We start from the raw sequence: 16,302 nt of genomic DNA, 5'->3' as shown, positions 1-16,302 counted from the left end.
TCATGACTCACGACTCGTGACTCATTAGGCACCGTGACACACCCTTTTTCCAGCTAAAATTGTGTTTTTTCCCCACATATTATAGTCAAAGCTCTATGAAAACTGGTTATGGTGACATTTTAGAATTATGATATGAATAAAAAAGATATAAAAATGCTAATATGAAGGGTGTTTAGCTTGTTTTTGTCCGTTTAGAAAACATTAAACCATTCAAGTGTGCAAAAAAAGGAAGTGAATCAGTTTAGCAAGCAAGTATATAAAAGAAAAAAAAAACAGTAATGTTTATTTTATTCAAATAATACGATTTAATACAACAGGCGGCAATGTATTTTAAGAGCTCGCTGTAACAAACAAACACAGAAGAAGAAATGAAATCGCGCGATATTAGGTGGGCCGTATCCCAAACATCACCTGATTTTATACAGAGTGCACTACTCTGAGTGTTGGACGCCATCTTTACTTCCATAAACGTAGTGCTCAGATGTAGGGAGCAAGGCTGGATTTGTAGTGCGGCTCCTGAACCAGACGCACAGCTGAGGCTATTTAAAGGGCTTTCACTGTCAACAACGCGTGCTATTTCCTCAAACACTGAGGTAAATTTTTACGCAAAAGTCACCGTAACTTTAATAAATACTTCGGGAAATGCATGTTGAAGTTGTGCTTGCGTGTCAGGGTGTTTGTTTAGTGGATAAATCCTAGCTACAATGTCAGCTAACTGGCTAACGCTAGCTAGCCTTGGCTATCCACCTGTACATCAACAAGGCAGCTGAGTTATTGCACTAGCACACCTCGAGATTAAGTTTTTAAACGTTATATTTTCATAAATAAGGCAGTTATGGTTAAATTGCGTGTTTTTTGTGATGCATGTTGGTGTTTGTTTGGTGGTTTAGCACCTGCTGGCTAACTGTCAAAAACGGGCCTGGGTTTTAAAAAAAGAAAAAACAATAATAAACAAGTAAATAAATAAAATGCATATGTGAAGTCATTCGCATGGATCATGAACTGAGAAAAGTTTTATTTTTGCTTTCTAGACTTTTAAATTAGAGATGATTTAGTCTAAAAAAATCATCCTTAACTTAAAAAAAAAAAACTTGCATGATGACAAGCTGATATTATAATTTTATTTACATCATAATATCTCTATTATTTATTATTATTATTAATTATTATTATTATCATCTAATATGCATCAGAAGGTTCAGCAGTAGCATTATTTTAACCCAGTGGGTCACGTGATCACTTTGTGGCTGCGTTCATTCACTGAAACGTCACTCCCAGTTTTCAAGTCGTCCTCTATTCTCTGTTTAATGTGTGTCCTCTTTATTGTGTGTTTTTATGTTGTTATTATTGTTGTTGTTGTTGTTTCCCCACACAGGAAGGAAAGGCAGGCCGTCATGGCGGGTGTCGGGGCGAACGCCTCTGCAAACCCCACCTGTAAGATTATGACCTTTCGTCCCACCATGGAGGAATTTCGGGATTTTAATAAGTATCTGGTGTACATGGAGTCTCAGGGAGCGCACCGGGCCGGTCTGGCTAAGGTCCGTCACGCAACACTGGATATAATCACACTTTATAAACTTACTTTTGATTAGAGAGTGATTGATAACTGTGCTACCTTGTACATCACAGGTTCCTGTGTAAAATAATACGTTGTGCTGGATCAAGTGCTATTCTATTCCCTAAACTGCCGGATACTGAAGGCGGAAGCCGTTTTGTTGAAATTCGCAGTGATTAATGTGAACTTAGCACTAGTTGTGCAGCAATAGACCAAACTTATTCTCCTTAATATATCATCTTTTTTAAAATTGTGTTTCTTTTTTCTTGCTTTTACGTTCCATCATATTACTTTGGACAGGAAATTCATTATTTATTCGTATTTCCTTCTTTAAGTGCAGAACCAAAACATTGAAATGTGCTATAAATAAATAGAAATATAATATTAAATATAAATATTTCCTGATATAGAATAATGTTAAAGGGATAATTATTTCTTATAAAGCAGAATTGTATCATTGGTCTGTCTCCTCACAGGTGATACCACCGAAGGGCTGGAAGCCGAGACGCACCTACGATGACATCGATGACCTCGTCATCCTGGCGCCCATTCAGCAGATGGTGGCCGGCCAATCAGGGCTCTTCACTCAGTACAACATCCAGAAGAAGCCGCTCAGCGTGCAGGAGTTCCGCAGGCTGGCGAATAGCGACAAGTGAGACACACACACACAAACGCACACACACATCAATTGTAAGCTCTTTACACGCAACTTAAACTCATAAATAATGCCACCAAATCATCTAGTATTTCCCTCAGGCTGTTTTTTTTTTTAAACATACGTTTTGCTTAGAAAAAAAGCGTCTCTTGGCATACTTTTCAGAAGCAGAGTTTCACAAGAAGGTTGCAAGTTAGGGGACAAGACAGAAAAACAAGCATGAAAGACAGAGCGACAGAGTCTTGATAGTGAGCGAATACGAGGATTTTCACGACATGTTGGATAGAAAATGTTTCGTTGCTCATATTCCAATGTTGTAATGTAACTAAAACTAACAACGTGATGTGACTTGGCACTTTAAACCAATCTTAATAATCAACAATCTTGTAATACTGATTTTAATAATAAATCAAATCTAGAGAGCAAGCTAGGCTAGATAGTTAGTCGATATTAGCTAGGACTGGGACGGTCATGTGACCTGTGTTAGCACTGTGATCTATAAACAAGTCGTAGCTCCGAATTAAAGCCGAATCACTTTGGCTCAGGCTCAGGTAGGAGGCGTGGCCTAAAGTTTGAAGGCGGAGTTATATGTTAGAAGTGATTCGGATTCTTACAGCATTTACACTGAATTTTTATATATACAATTTTTTCTAATATACATTTTGATACAAGTGTGTGATGATGCTAAACTGGAAGCTATAAGCTTCACATACTCTTAGCTACATTTCACCTGGACTTTAATTTCAGCCTTATTAACTTGTCTTATTATAAATATCTTTTTTGCGACTTTTATAATTCATTTTTGGAATCTTTTTGCGCATAATTCCTTGCTAACCATTAAGTCAGGTCACTTATTGTAATCACAGCACGTGATTTTTGGATTTTTGGATTGCTTTGCGCAGGTACTGCACCCCTCGGTACCTGAACTACGAGGACCTCGAGAGAAAGTACTGGAAGAACCTGACCTTTGTGCCACCCATATACGGCGCGGACGTGAGCGGGACGCTGTATGACGAGGTCAGACTGTAAACAGCGGCGTTAAAAAATTTCAGATGTTTCCAGACGTTTAGCGTGATAATATATTACACGTGAGTTATTTAGCATTAGTGTCGGGATCTGAAAAAAAAAAAATTCTATTCATATCCTGAAATACTTCGCTGTCTACATTTGTATAATTTTTTTTTTTTAAACTTTAGGGCTTGTTCAGGGAAAACGTCCTCTAATAGCGAAAATGATTGACTTTACAGACAGAGTGAGCTCATTTGAGTCACATTTTATAAAGTTTGTGTGTGTGTATGATGTCAGGACGTGGAGGAGTGGAACATCGGACACCTGAACTCCATCCTGGACGTGATCGAGGAGGACTGCGGCGTCTCCATCCAAGGCGTGAACACCCCGTACCTGTACTTCGGCATGTGGAAGACGAGCTTCTCCTGGCACACGGAGGACATGGACCTCTACAGCATCAACTACCTGCACTTCGGAGAGCCCAAGTCCTGGTTAGAGATGCCTGCTCTCGTGTTGTGTGTTAACTGATTCAACAGATCACATTTAAATCCCGGATCAGGGCAAAGTCACTGATCCAGGGTCTACACAGAACAGCTCATATACGAATGTAGCTAATTAGCTGAGACAAAATAGGAAGGTGTATAGCTACGAGTTTAGCGTCTAGTCTCTGTATGTTGGCGTGTCTTTATCTTTTGTGTGATCGGATTTTAATCAGATAAACTGTTTGTTTAAACCTTTCAGGTACGCCATTCCTCCAGAACACGGGAAGCGACTGGAGCGATTAGCCACAGGTACACACCCTCTCTTTTGTCCTGATATGGGGAAAAAAAAACAAAAACAAAATGCATTGTTATTGTAACCATAACAACGCTCTTAAGGCTAATAACTAGAATTGGTTAACTAATTACAATCCCATCTTTCTGTCTAGATTAGATTTATTATTCTCAGTAATGCACGTGACTTGTCTGTTAAAGCGTGACGTCACATCACATAACGATCGAAGTCCGAAAAATAGACATTCATTTTTCGTTACGTTGCAGCTTTGGGATTTCGGAAGTGTAATATTTTCGATATGTAGGTATGATGTGTAGTATCATATCCAGATGTAGATAATAAGGTAGTAAAAAAGGCGCTTGATGTCACGCTGCGATTTTCTGAGAAGAAGGAACGTTTAGATAGCACCGCTATGAACAAATAAATCTGTAGCGCTTCATGATAAAGACGTGCGATGGCGGTTTTCATAAAAAAAAAAAAATGTGAAAGCACTTTTTTAGGAAGCCATATGCTGCTGTTAGCTACATTTTCTAAAGTTTCGAAACCTTTTTTTGAGGAACTTTAGAGGAACATTCTGCTTTGCCAGATGTGCTTCATCTCCTCTGATACAAAACAAACGTAATTAATCTCTTTTTGGATAAATACACGTGGTCAAGCTTGCATTAGACCAGTCAGTGAAGATCAGTACTGCAGTTTCAACCTACTTTTGGAGAATACACTTAAAAAGCTTCCAGGAACCACGAGCCAGGAAATAAAATTGGTAACGTGGATGGGAACGTTTCGGTATTGTTAGGATGGTGACCTCTGGTGGAGAAATCGGGGATTATCTCCGGATGCAAACGTCGCCCAGGTAGCCTCTTCGTGAAGGGAGCTCAGCTGAGCTGCACGATGTTGAAGAAAAATGTGATATGTCATAACTTGTTAAATAATGTGATACACGATATGATAATGCTATAAGTGTGTAATTATATTTCTATATATATTTATATGTTTAAAAAGTGAAAATGACATAATCAATACACATGTTTCATGAGGAAAACAAAGCATTCTCTGCTATCTGCTTGGCCCTAAAACTTTTTTCGTAACTTTTTGAAGTATTAAAATCATTCCGTTATCACAAACCCCTGCGATATGCGTATCACGATATTTACATTTGCGATATTTCAATAATTTCGATATATTGTGCAGCCCTAGGACTCAGGATAGTAGTGATGGTTTTAATGTTAAAAACAGTGTTCTGTATATGGAGGTGACGGTTGTGTGTCTTTTCCCCTTTTCTTTTTTTTTTTTTTTGCAGGTTTTTTCCCTAACAGCTTTAAGAGTTGTGAAGCATTTCTCAGACACAAGATGACCCTCATATCACCTTCTGTGCTGAAGAAATACAGCATCCCGTTTGATAAGGTACAAACTGATGTTTTAAAGGAATGCTTCTGCACAAAACAATGCAGTCAATCAGACAAGACGTGATTTATAGTAGTAGAGCTGATGATTTCTCCACATACTTTATTCCTTATAGTGTAGATATCAAGTAATAGAAGTCTATCTGTATTTCCTGAAACTGTTACGCAACGTTGGTTTGTATATACGTACACGGTCAGATAACACAAGAAGCCGGAGAGTTCATGATCACGTTTCCCTACGGCTACCACGCTGGCTTCAACCACGGCTTCAACTGCGCCGAGTCCACCAACTTCGCCAGCCTGCGCTGGATCGACTACGGCAAAATCGCCACTCAGGTACGTTCATCGTACGCTACACTTCAGTTATTATCACTTAGAAATGTTTTAGTACATATTCTTATATTACACAGTTCAACTAATACAAGTTCTGAATCTGTATATATTGCATTATATGGGGTCATCATTAAAGTAGCTAAAATAGCTAGGGTAGTTAGCTACAGTCATTCTATCACTCTGAGTAAGGAATTAAAAATAATGTGGCATGCTGCTATAAGAAAATAATCAATGATGCAGTGGTGTGATGAAGCAGAGTTACTGTTATCACCCCGAAGTTGATTATTTTTCAATAACGTCATGTCCAGAAGTGGAAATTTTATTCCTCTTATACTACAACAGATTTGCCAGTTTGGTCATTTTATATAAAACGAACAACACATCATACTTTTTATCCATTTATAGTTACATTTAATGTTCGACAACGTCCATGAAACAAATTATTCCTCTTATCACTTATGTTATAGCAGCTGTAAACAGTCATTCCCTCACCAGCCGCTCTTCTTTCCCCATTTGAAGTTAATCAGACAATAAAAACCCCACAGAAAACACAAAGCGCAAGTCCTCGGTCCTGAAGACTTTCCTGTGGTGGAAAACATACTGGCTGTTACAAAGCGCTGCTGACGCTGGAGACTCCTTCCATAATTGTTACATTTTTCTTTGTTAAATAACAAGACATCTTTTTAATCCGTTTATATCATGGAGCATCTCCTATACAAGTCCCTGTGAATGAGCTGTTACTATAGAAACGATAACGCATCAGAACGAGCTCATCAATATAAACCTGTGATTTGCCTTGCAGCAGTTTAACTCCACTCGTGAATTAATTTAGATTCTTCTGCTTTTCTTTTCCACAGTGCACATGCAGTAAGGACATGGTGAAGATCTCCATGGACCCATTCGTGAGACGTTTCCAACCAGATCGATATCAGGTGTGGACGCAAGGCAAAGACACGTGCTCGATAGACCACACCTTGGCCACGCCCAGCACTACACCTGAGCTCCAAACGTGGCTCCAGAGACGCCGCAGGGCCAGAGCCAACAAAAAGTATGAATGACAGTTTGCTTTTAACCTGCTGTAGCTATTAATGAGCTAATTCTCGAAACATTTTATAAATAAAAGTTAGCATCTGTACGGTCGTGTTTTTATATTTCGTCCGTCCCTTGGTAGAGCGAGCTACCCTTGCACACGCTCCAAACGACTGAAAACCGTGCAGCAGCCGGTCGTCGTGGAAACCACAACTACACGGATAAGTGACCAGGAAAAGGAAGCGAAAGAGGAGGAAGATCATAAAACCCACAATGCATCGCGCCTCTCAGGTTATACACGTGATGCTGTCCCATAATTTATTTCGTGCTATAGTGCTTTGCTCATTCTTTTTTTTTTCTTGTTATTTCAGGAAAGTGTGTCTTATTTATAAATAAACCCCTCACTTTGTGTTGGTCTTGCAGGGCCTGCTAGTCTGTGTCAACAGATTTGTTTCGTCAAGGTCACTCGAGTTGAGAGCAATTTATTGGTCCAGTCGTCTAAAAGAGCATCAACCCAAGCCCCGCCCCCTGATCCACAAGACACGCCAAGAGAAGCCTTAGGAACCGAGGAGTCTCTAACCTCAGCTGATAAAGCTCCTGGTTCTGGTATGGGTGACACGCTGGACTCAGAAGAACCTTCTGAACGTTCGTGTATTGCCAAATCCTCGAGCAGCAAATCCCCATCTGAAAATCAATCCCCTTGTCAAGGTGCGGTTCATGAAGAAAACCCTTCTGCTGTAAATCCCTCCACTACAACAGTCACTACTGAAACCTGTGAACTCGCAGAACATTCAGGAGCTCCTTCGTCCGACATGCCTTTCCTTACTCCAGAAATCACGGAGGATCCCGAGGGAAGAAAATCTCCAAATCTGTCATCTGAAATGCCCTTCCTGACCCTCGCGGTCCAGTCCACTGATAATAACACACTTCTGAATCCTTCTAAATCCACCTCACCTCAGAATGCGATGGGTGAAACCAGCGTTTGCTCTAAAGCACTGTATCCTGATTGGTGCTCAAATGCATTCCAAGAAGACATCAGCCAATCCCTCGGCTCTGATCCAGACACTACCAAGGAACTCCTCAAAAAGAAAGCTGGAGATGGATCTACATCAATGGGTCAAGCTGCGAACCCAGTCGCTGATATCTCACATCACCTCAAAGCCAGTACTGAACTTTTCGGATGTAGCTCTGTGCAGGATTCTCCATTATCAGCTAACACTAACACACTTTCCAGTGAGTCTCCTTCCACCTCTTACGATCAGAACCTTCCCAACAAGCCCTCGTTTCCTCTCAATGAAGCCGACTTCACGTCTTCTACATTACCAAACCTCTTTGAGGAATCTTCTACCATCTGGAAGAACTTAAGCTACCAAAATCCTGAAGTTTCCGAGCTAGCGGTGCCTTACGCCATGTGGGCGGAGCCTCGGTGCCAGGAGGTGAAGTGCCCAGATCCTTCAGACTTTCCAGAGAAGAGCCTGACATTTACTGATCTGGAACCCAGTGTGGTTCATCATTCTGGTGCGGAGCTTCTTGATTCCCCGGGCAGGCCTCAGAGGTCAGACAGTAGCAGCGAGTCTGGTGAGGAGAACTCCATGAGTGAGGCGGAGTATGGAGATTCAGGCATTGAGCCGGGAGAAGTCCGCATCGTGAGTACCCTGACTTTAACGTCAACCCAAACTGACCATGTTTTAATCGCGTGAATAATTCTCTGTCTTCTCTTACTATCTCTCAGTACACAATGCCCGCGGTGAAGAGAAAGACGGGCAAAAGTTGGCGCCACCCTCTGAGGAAACCGACAGCCAGGGCGGTTCCAAGCGCCGTGAAGCAGCAAGCCAACAGCGATGATGGTACGTTTATAAATTACAACACAGAAGACGAGTATAATATATACGTATATATCAGTAACGCACACTTTGGTCACTACCCTTTTAGCCACGTGTCCCATTCTTACTGGTAACGTAAGGAATAAAACACTTACGAGGAGGTGCTGTTGTAGAAAATTAATCAAAGATGAGGTCGTGATGTGGCCCGATACAACATGGCGTTGTTTAGTAACAATTTTTTTTATTTATTACAGAACATGTCATGCTTTTTATCTGTTTATAGTTACCTTTAATTTGGTTGAACTTACATTATCACTTATGTTATAGCAGCTATAAACAGTCGCTTCTTCTCCAGCCTCTATTTTTCTTTTCTGCTGACTTTAATAACAATAATAATAAAAATAAAAAAAATAAACCACTGTTTTGAAGACTTGTTACAAAGTACTTACACTGGAGACTCCTTCCGTAAAAGCTAAATAAATGTGTCCTTACAGAAATGTTCACCCTATCAACAATTACCCACATTTTATAATCTGTTTACGTGGCACGTAAATTATAGAAAACCATGTGTGTATGTTGTTGCTATGGAAACGATTACAGGTTAGGACAAGGGGATGAATATATGAAGTTAAGCAACACCTTCTGACCAATCAGAATCGAGAATTAAATGGCGCCGTGGTGTAAAGTAACAAATACGCCATCGTGTCAGTTAGCTAGTCAGTCTAGCTTGCTAGCTAACACATAGAAAGATTGAAATTTAAATCGTCGTTTAACGGAATAGGTAAAAGACTCACCTCTGTAATATGTGTATGTCTTTTTAACACTTAATTGTTTATACCGTCTCATGTTTGTGGATCAGAACCCATAGAGGAGAGTACCGCGGAGGAAGAACTGCAGGAGGCTGACGTCTGGGCGAGACCCCTGGTTCATCTCTGGCACAGCAGGAAGTCTCACTTCCCCTCTGAGAGAGAGTACAACAGCACGGCGGCTAAAGCGCCGCCGCACTGCGCCGTATGCACACTATTCATGCCTTACTATCAGGTAACCCGCATCCCGAGGTGTTCTATTCCTCTTGTATTACAGCGATTTGTGCTAGATGCTAGAAACAGGGAAACAGGGGCAGAGCAAAAACGAAACTGAAATCAGCCAATCGGAAGCGAGAGACGGGGTCCAAGCACGCCGGTGAACAGAAATGTGGTCATAGCAACACCGCTATCTATTACAGTGCATAAAGATGAATTAACAGCTGCTGCACATCTGTTACACAAGGCTACGTTTTACTGTTACACCGTTTACTGCCGCTTTATGATATTATGAACGTTTCTCACCAGCCTGAAGAGACGAAAGACGAAAGCAGACCCGAGATCACGATGGCGGTCGGAGAGGCGACAGCCAGGTCGCGACCTCTGATTCCTGAAATATGCTTCGCGTACCGTGAGGGGTCGTGTCCCCCCAACACACTCCTGGAGGAAGATGGATCCAGTCCTCTCGTAGCCTGTAAACGCTGCTGCGTACAAGTTCACGCCAGTACGTAACCACCTAACCACCCCTCCCTAACAAACACGCTGTACATTCAGATCAAGTTCATTGTTTTTATTATTTTTTCCCCATTGTCCAGGTTGCTATGGCGTCGCTGCTCATGATGTCACCCCGGAGTGGACGTGTGACCGCTGTTCGAGTGGAGATCTAACCGCCGTATGTGATCACTCAAACAGATATTCGAGATTGGATTATTAAAATCCTTTTTAATAATATAGTGTTTGTGTGTAACAGGACTGCTGCTTGTGTAACTTGAGAGGCGGTGCGTTGAAAAGAACGACAGACAACAGGTGAGAGCTGTCTTGTTCTGATCCACTATTTTTCTTATATATATATATATATATATATATATATATATATATATATATATATATATATATATATATATATATAATTTGCATTTTAAGTTGTGAAGCTATATCCTGTCATCCATATTACTGTTTTAATATGAGTATGTTATAAATATATAAATAGTCTCACAATAATCCTAAGCCCCCTTTCTGCACTCATGCAATGAACACTCATTATGCTGTAAAGTGACAGAAAATATGAAAGTGGCCAAGAGTTTTTTTTTTGTTTTTTTTAGGATTAAACCCTGTCGCAATAAATTCACAGCTGTTAGGCAGTTCTAGCAGAAATTGTGCTCTGGATGTTGACACAAGTTTAGATGTGTAGTCACACCAGTAACCACACGCTGTCCCAGAACCCTCAGACGTATGTTGTAGACATTTAAACACGGCTCTTAGCGGCTTTACTAATCTGGAATTTTCTGCACATACGCTGGTCAGGTGTAAATGATGGCGTGTAATGTAGGTGTTGATGTACGATGTGTTCCAGATGGGCTCATGTGATGTGTGCTGTGGGTCTTCCTGAGGTCAAATTCATTGACGTAGTGAAGAGGAGTCCCATCGATATCAGCGCTGTCCCTGCACAGAGATACAAACTGGTACACACACACACACACACACACACACACACAGAGAGATACTAAAACCTGTGACACACATAAAGTAGTTTTTATTTCACTAGGTATTAAATTCAAGAAACACTTTGCACAGCTGATGTTTATTATTCCAGGATTCAGTTGAGTGCAAAAGTTTGCAAGACGTTTAAAAAAATGAGCTAGTGTATTCTACAATAAGAAAACTGTTTAAGATATGAAACAAAAAATCAGCGAAAGAATATTGAAAAGAACCTCTCGGTCTCCAGACCTGATTCAGAGGCAGATATTTAAAAAAAAATATATCAGAACCAGAGATAAAAATTCTTTCAAAAGTTTTAAAACTGACACCACTTTTTGGCAACGTTTGCTATTTGTGATAACGAAGGAACATTTGTGACACGTTATCTACTACTAAATTTAACAACTTATAAATTACAAATTATTGTATGAATTTGTATAAATTACAAATGGTATAAATTACATTTTATTGGGCCTCGTTTATCACTGTTTTAGTAAACTTCTGTGTAAATATTTGCATAAGCAAAATGGACTAAAAGTTTCTGCTGGATTTTCAAAAGTTTAGGAAATACTGTTTTTTTTTTCTTCCCAATCTCACGTGTGTACGTTGATTACCTGTAAAGTGCAAAGTGAGTCCCTGACACAGCTCATTTGCATATAGCGACGCCCACAAAACTCCATAAAAGGGGAAGTGCACAGACAGCTGGGAGCAGGAAATGAGCAATTAGTGTAAAGGCTGAAAGACAGAAGTGGACGTTATTGTGACTCATTTATATGGCAATAAAATATTTAATAATATATAATATTAATAGTAGTAATAAATGAGTGCTAAATCTTCCAGCAGATGAGGCGTTTGTTTATGGCTTAAGGCTATACGCAGAATTATTTCAGTTTTATTTGTTTTACTTTATGGGTTTGTGTTGGCTCGCTTTCTTTATTTTTCATGTTCTTTAATTAATGCCAATAAAATAAAACGACTGGTTTTCACTAAATGTTCTCGATGCTGTCTTAAGTCCCGGACCTAGTGAACCAGCATGAGGATGTGTTTCTGATCGAGACTCTAAAGCTCTTCTGTAAGTCGCTCTGGATAACGGCGTCTGCTAAACGCTGTAAATATTATATATTTACAGTCAGTATATTCCATATATAAAAAATCCATACAGATTATATGATCTGAAGTTGATCAAGTCGAGGTTTACATTAGTTAGTCTTCTTCGAGTTAGATACGAAAGTTCTTCTGAATGTACAGGATTTTCAGGAATACCAAATTGCTTACGTAAACGCTCGGACGAATGATTTACGAATAAAATATTGATAAATGACTCCCAATGTCTTCATTTTATATGAAAACACACAAACATCTGCATATAATACTACTACTACTAATAATAATAATGATAATAATGGAATCATAATTGAATTTTTTTGACAAATTCTTTGACAAATCAGTATCACCTTTTTTCATAATTGATTAGTTTTGTTATTGTATGATATTAATGTTATAATTGTGAATGAACCATCTCTCATGTCCTTCTCTGTCTGCAGAAGTGTATATATTGTCATAAACGGATGAAGAAGTTAGCGGGTGCGTGTATCCAGTGCTCCTGTGGCCGCTGTCCCACCTCCTTCCACGTCACGTGCGCTCACGCCGCCGGCATCACCATGGAGCCTGACGACTGGCCGTACGTGGTGTTCATCATCTGCCACAGGCACCAATCACGGAGCTCCAGCACTGTGAGTACTTCGGTCCCGCCCCCCTGTAGTTTAAGCCCCGCCCACACCACCACTCCACGATGAGCGATCTCTCCATGGCGCATTGTCAACACTGATGCATGAAAAACATATTTGTAATTTTTTTTTCTTACAGAAATCGAAGGTGAGCCGAACAGAGCTGGCTCTGGGCCAAACTGTAATCGCCAAGCACAAGAACCTGCGCTACTACAGCTGCCGCATCGCCAGCGTCACGGCACAGATGTTCTACGAGGTCATGTTCGATGATGGATCCTTCAGCAATGACACTTTCCCTGAAGATATCGTGGTGAGTGTGTGTGTGTGTGTGTGTGTGTGTGGATAAGACGCAGCGTTAGTGTGTCTAATACTCTAACACTTCTCCATAATCACACAGAGCAGAGACTGTGTTCAGCTCGGGCCTCCGGAGGTCGGCGAGGTCGTGCAGGTCAAGTGGCCCGATGGGCTTTTTTATGGGGCTAAATACCTGGGCTCTAACACTACATACATGTATCAGGTACAGACACACACACACACACACTATCCCTATCAGTATATATATATATTTTTTTTTTACCTCTAACATGATTTTTCTTATTATTTATCCAGTTGAAATATTTCTAATTTCCTTCTCTGTTGAAGCTTTTAAGCCTTGTAACATGCCATTTTAGAAAAACGAGCAAACCTGAGCAGCTGTCAGAACCACGGCGATCAGAAATCTAAATGCGGTGTCCGAAAATAAAAAAAGAGACCACACGTGGTCTCATAAGCTAAAACTGTATGTTATAAAAAAGCTACAAGGCTCACTTTAAGCTCACGTGTGTGAAAATATGACAGTATCACCAGGTTTAGTGTGTATTAATCATCCAGCGGTGTGCTGTTCTAGGAAATTAATCAACGACGACGAGGTGTGATGCAGCTGTTACCACACAGACGTTGATTATTTTCTTATAATTGCCAACAGTTACATTTTTTTGTAACAACACATCATAGATACTGTTACAGAAAATGAATCGACACCTTCTGACCAATCAGAATCCAGAAATCAGCAGCATCGTGGTATAAATAATAATAATAAATAATAATAAATAATATTGTATTATCGTAAAAGGCAGCCATGTTGTCTTTATCTGGGGTTTGTTTATGTGTTGTGGAAACTGTATGTGTTTTTGTGTGTGTGTGTGTGTGTGTGTGTGTGTGTAAGGTGGAGTTTGAGGACGGTTCTCAGGTGCTGGCTAAGAGAGAGGACATTTACACCCTGGACGAGGACCTGCCCAAAAAGGTCAAAGGTCGTCTCGTAAGTCATGAACACGACTTCACCATGTACACGGACACTATAGGGTTATGGGAGGCGGCCATCTTGGACAACCAGAATTATTTTTTCAGTACAGTTTTGTATTATTCCATCACCTAGGCTCCGCCTCCTGATGATTAAAGGTGGAACTGTAGCAGAAGCTGGACGTGATCTAGATGGAAACATGGTCCGGGTTTAACCTGAGTGAATACAGACTTCACAAAAATAATAGCAGCTAAACTAAACGCGCGTCAACAAATCCGGATTCCGTAGGCAATTTGCGTGTGCTGCATGGAGTGCATTTGCATACTGGAATCTGATTGGCTCTTATGTTTTATGACATCATAACCCTCCAGTTTAAGATGGTCAGCTGCCTGTTTCTTAAAAGCAGGCGGCAAAACGACACGTGACAATTTTCACCTACTCAATTATTTAATGAATTCATTCCACTGATAGGATTAAACAAAAAATAAAAAATAAAAAATCCAAGATTAGCTTTGTAGTTCTAGCATAAAGAAGCAAACGTAAGACACCAAACATTACCTTATCAGTTACTTCTGTGGTACATGAGGAGGAAATGCTGTGTATTTGACTTGAACCTGAACCGTTTCTTTAATTTATGTGCAGCATCCTGTGAAAAAAAAACCCTGCAAAATATAAATGTTATATTTTAACATTTAATTTTTTTTTCCTTTCCTCTTTTGTGTGTGTATCTCAGCCAGAATTAAAGTGGTGGTTGAATCGAAAAGGGAGAAAACTGCATGTAAAGATTCGGACATTGTGACTCTCGGTATCTGTTTACAGACTGAACTGATTTGTTTGTGTCTCTATTTCATATCCAACAACTTGATCAAATCGTGACGTGAGGAGATCGCACTCAGCTAGCAAGGTTTTAGTCGTCTTTAGGAAACCGGTCGTGTTGTTTTGGTGAAATATATTTATTGTTTCTTTAAAGCTGAGGTGGAGAAGTACGCTACAGAAAGAATAACAAGAATTTTAAGCTAGTTTGGGTTTTCCCAGACCGCCACACAAATCGTAAGCGTTCTCTATCTATCTATCTATCTATCTGAAAGTGTTTTTGCAATTGATAGTCGATTTTGTTCTTTTTTTTTAAAAAATAATGTTAAATGCTCCTGTGTGTGTGTGTGTGTGTGTGTGTGTGTGTGTGTTGCAGTCCACAGCCTCCAGCATGCGTTTCGAGGACGCTTTCTTCACCACGCAGGGTGAGCGTAAGAGGCAGCGCACACCAAACTCTCGCTTCCAGAACGACTACGTGGCCGACCCGAGCCCTCGGACCTCAAACTGCAGCAAAAGCAACTGAGAAACGGGAAAAAAAAAAAAAGAAAGAAAGAAAGAAAGAGAGACAGCGGCGGACAGGAAAAGGTGACAAGGTAGCTGACAAACTGTGATGAGGTTTTTTCATTGTATAGACGAGACACTTTTAGTCAGTTTGTTGAAGTTTGAGAAGTCCGAGACAGAAGAAAGACTTTTTTTTTTTTTTCATTCCTCGAATAATGGTGAAGCATCAAAATATCAAAATAATGCTGTTTTCTCCTGTTTATGATATCTCTTCTCCTTGCTGTTCCAGTCCATTTTTTTGCACCTTAGAGGCTATTATTTTCATCATTTGCTTGGCTTTGCATGCCACTTTTGTAAATCGCCTTTGCGCTCCTCTCCTTACTAACACTACTCCTGATATATCGAGCTTCAGAACGTGCTGATTATGTTCTTTTCAACCAAACGCTGCTACTGATCACCTCTAAAGCACATTTAGCCCACTTTTAACTTCTGAGTTTTTATCTTATTTATTTGGAATTTCATCTTATTTTTAGTGGTGCTCAAATCTGTAAAGAAAATTAAAGATATCTGTATGGAAGTCTGAAGGCTGAATTATTAATATTTGAATAAACATAAATGTGAATATCCATCATGGTTATTTTATTTACTGGGAAAGGAATTGATTAGAATTTTTAAAGGTATTTTCACCAAAATTTAGCGTAGACATCATAAAAAGGTTAAAAGACTTAAATAAACACGCAACACGTGTATGGAATTTGTAACTAGCATTAGCATAAAGTCTCTGCTTATATTCTTTCAGCAGAAAATTAAACTAGCTGATTTCTTTCTTTATTTTATTTACATTAAAGAAAAAAATATATATAGATTTTTTTTTTCCCCCCCCTTTTTTTGCTCTTTTTCATGA

At 39.8% G+C, this 16,302-nt stretch overlaps 1 protein-coding gene across 3 annotated transcripts; it reads left to right on the top strand.

The window, feature by feature from the left end:
- The first annotated feature begins 458 nt into the window (after positions 1-458).
- Positions 459-16,026, top strand: kdm4c (lysine (K)-specific demethylase 4C). Of its 3 annotated transcripts, XM_034301105.2 has the most exons (23): positions 459-593; positions 1,376-1,538; positions 2,032-2,207; positions 3,113-3,227; positions 3,516-3,709; positions 3,960-4,009; positions 5,290-5,393; positions 5,591-5,728; positions 6,583-6,773; positions 6,897-7,045; positions 7,178-8,400; positions 8,487-8,601; positions 9,437-9,618; positions 9,909-10,104; positions 10,196-10,272; positions 10,351-10,406; positions 10,954-11,062; positions 12,623-12,811; positions 12,945-13,115; positions 13,203-13,322; positions 14,010-14,102; positions 15,055-15,134; positions 15,274-15,457. In XM_034301105.2, exons 2-22 carry the CDS (start codon positions 1,395-1,397, stop codon positions 15,085-15,087), a joined length of 3,825 nt encoding a protein of 1,274 aa, XP_034156996.2. In that variant the 5' UTR covers positions 459-593; positions 1,376-1,394; the 3' UTR covers positions 15,088-15,134; positions 15,274-15,457. The 3 variants fall into 3 exon arrangements, 2 of the variants coding, with proteins under 2 accessions (XP_034156996.2, XP_026803462.2); XR_008301185.1 differs by having other exon boundaries at positions 14,010-15,134; positions 15,274-15,338; XM_026947661.3 differs by lacking the exon at positions 15,055-15,134 and having other exon boundaries at positions 15,274-16,026.
- The last annotated feature ends 276 nt before the right edge of the window (positions 16,027-16,302 follow it).

Source organism: Pangasianodon hypophthalmus, chromosome 28 (genome assembly GCF_027358585.1).
Source record: "Pangasianodon hypophthalmus isolate fPanHyp1 chromosome 28, fPanHyp1.pri, whole genome shotgun sequence".
In the NCBI taxonomy this organism is placed as follows: Eukaryota; Metazoa; Chordata; class Actinopteri; order Siluriformes; family Pangasiidae; genus Pangasianodon; species Pangasianodon hypophthalmus.
The sequence above is the reverse complement of the archived record's forward strand: the minus strand, read 5'-3'. Positions and strand labels throughout refer to the sequence as shown.

What these genes read in the sequence shown, in the direction of transcription:
- kdm4c (XM_026947661.3), top strand. Translation starts at nt 1,395, where the DNA reads ATGGCGGGTGTCGGGGCGAACGCCTCTGCAAACCCCACCTGTAAGATT. An exon ending in CAATGCATCGCGCCTCTCAG is followed by an intron (nt 7,046 to 7,177) that starts GTTATACACGTG and finishes TTGGTCTTGCAG; the next exon opens with GGCCTGCTAGTCTGTGTCAA. An exon ending in AGCCGGGAGAAGTCCGCATC is followed by an intron (nt 8,401 to 8,486) that starts GTGAGTACCCTG and finishes ACTATCTCTCAG; the next exon opens with TACACAATGCCCGCGGTGAA.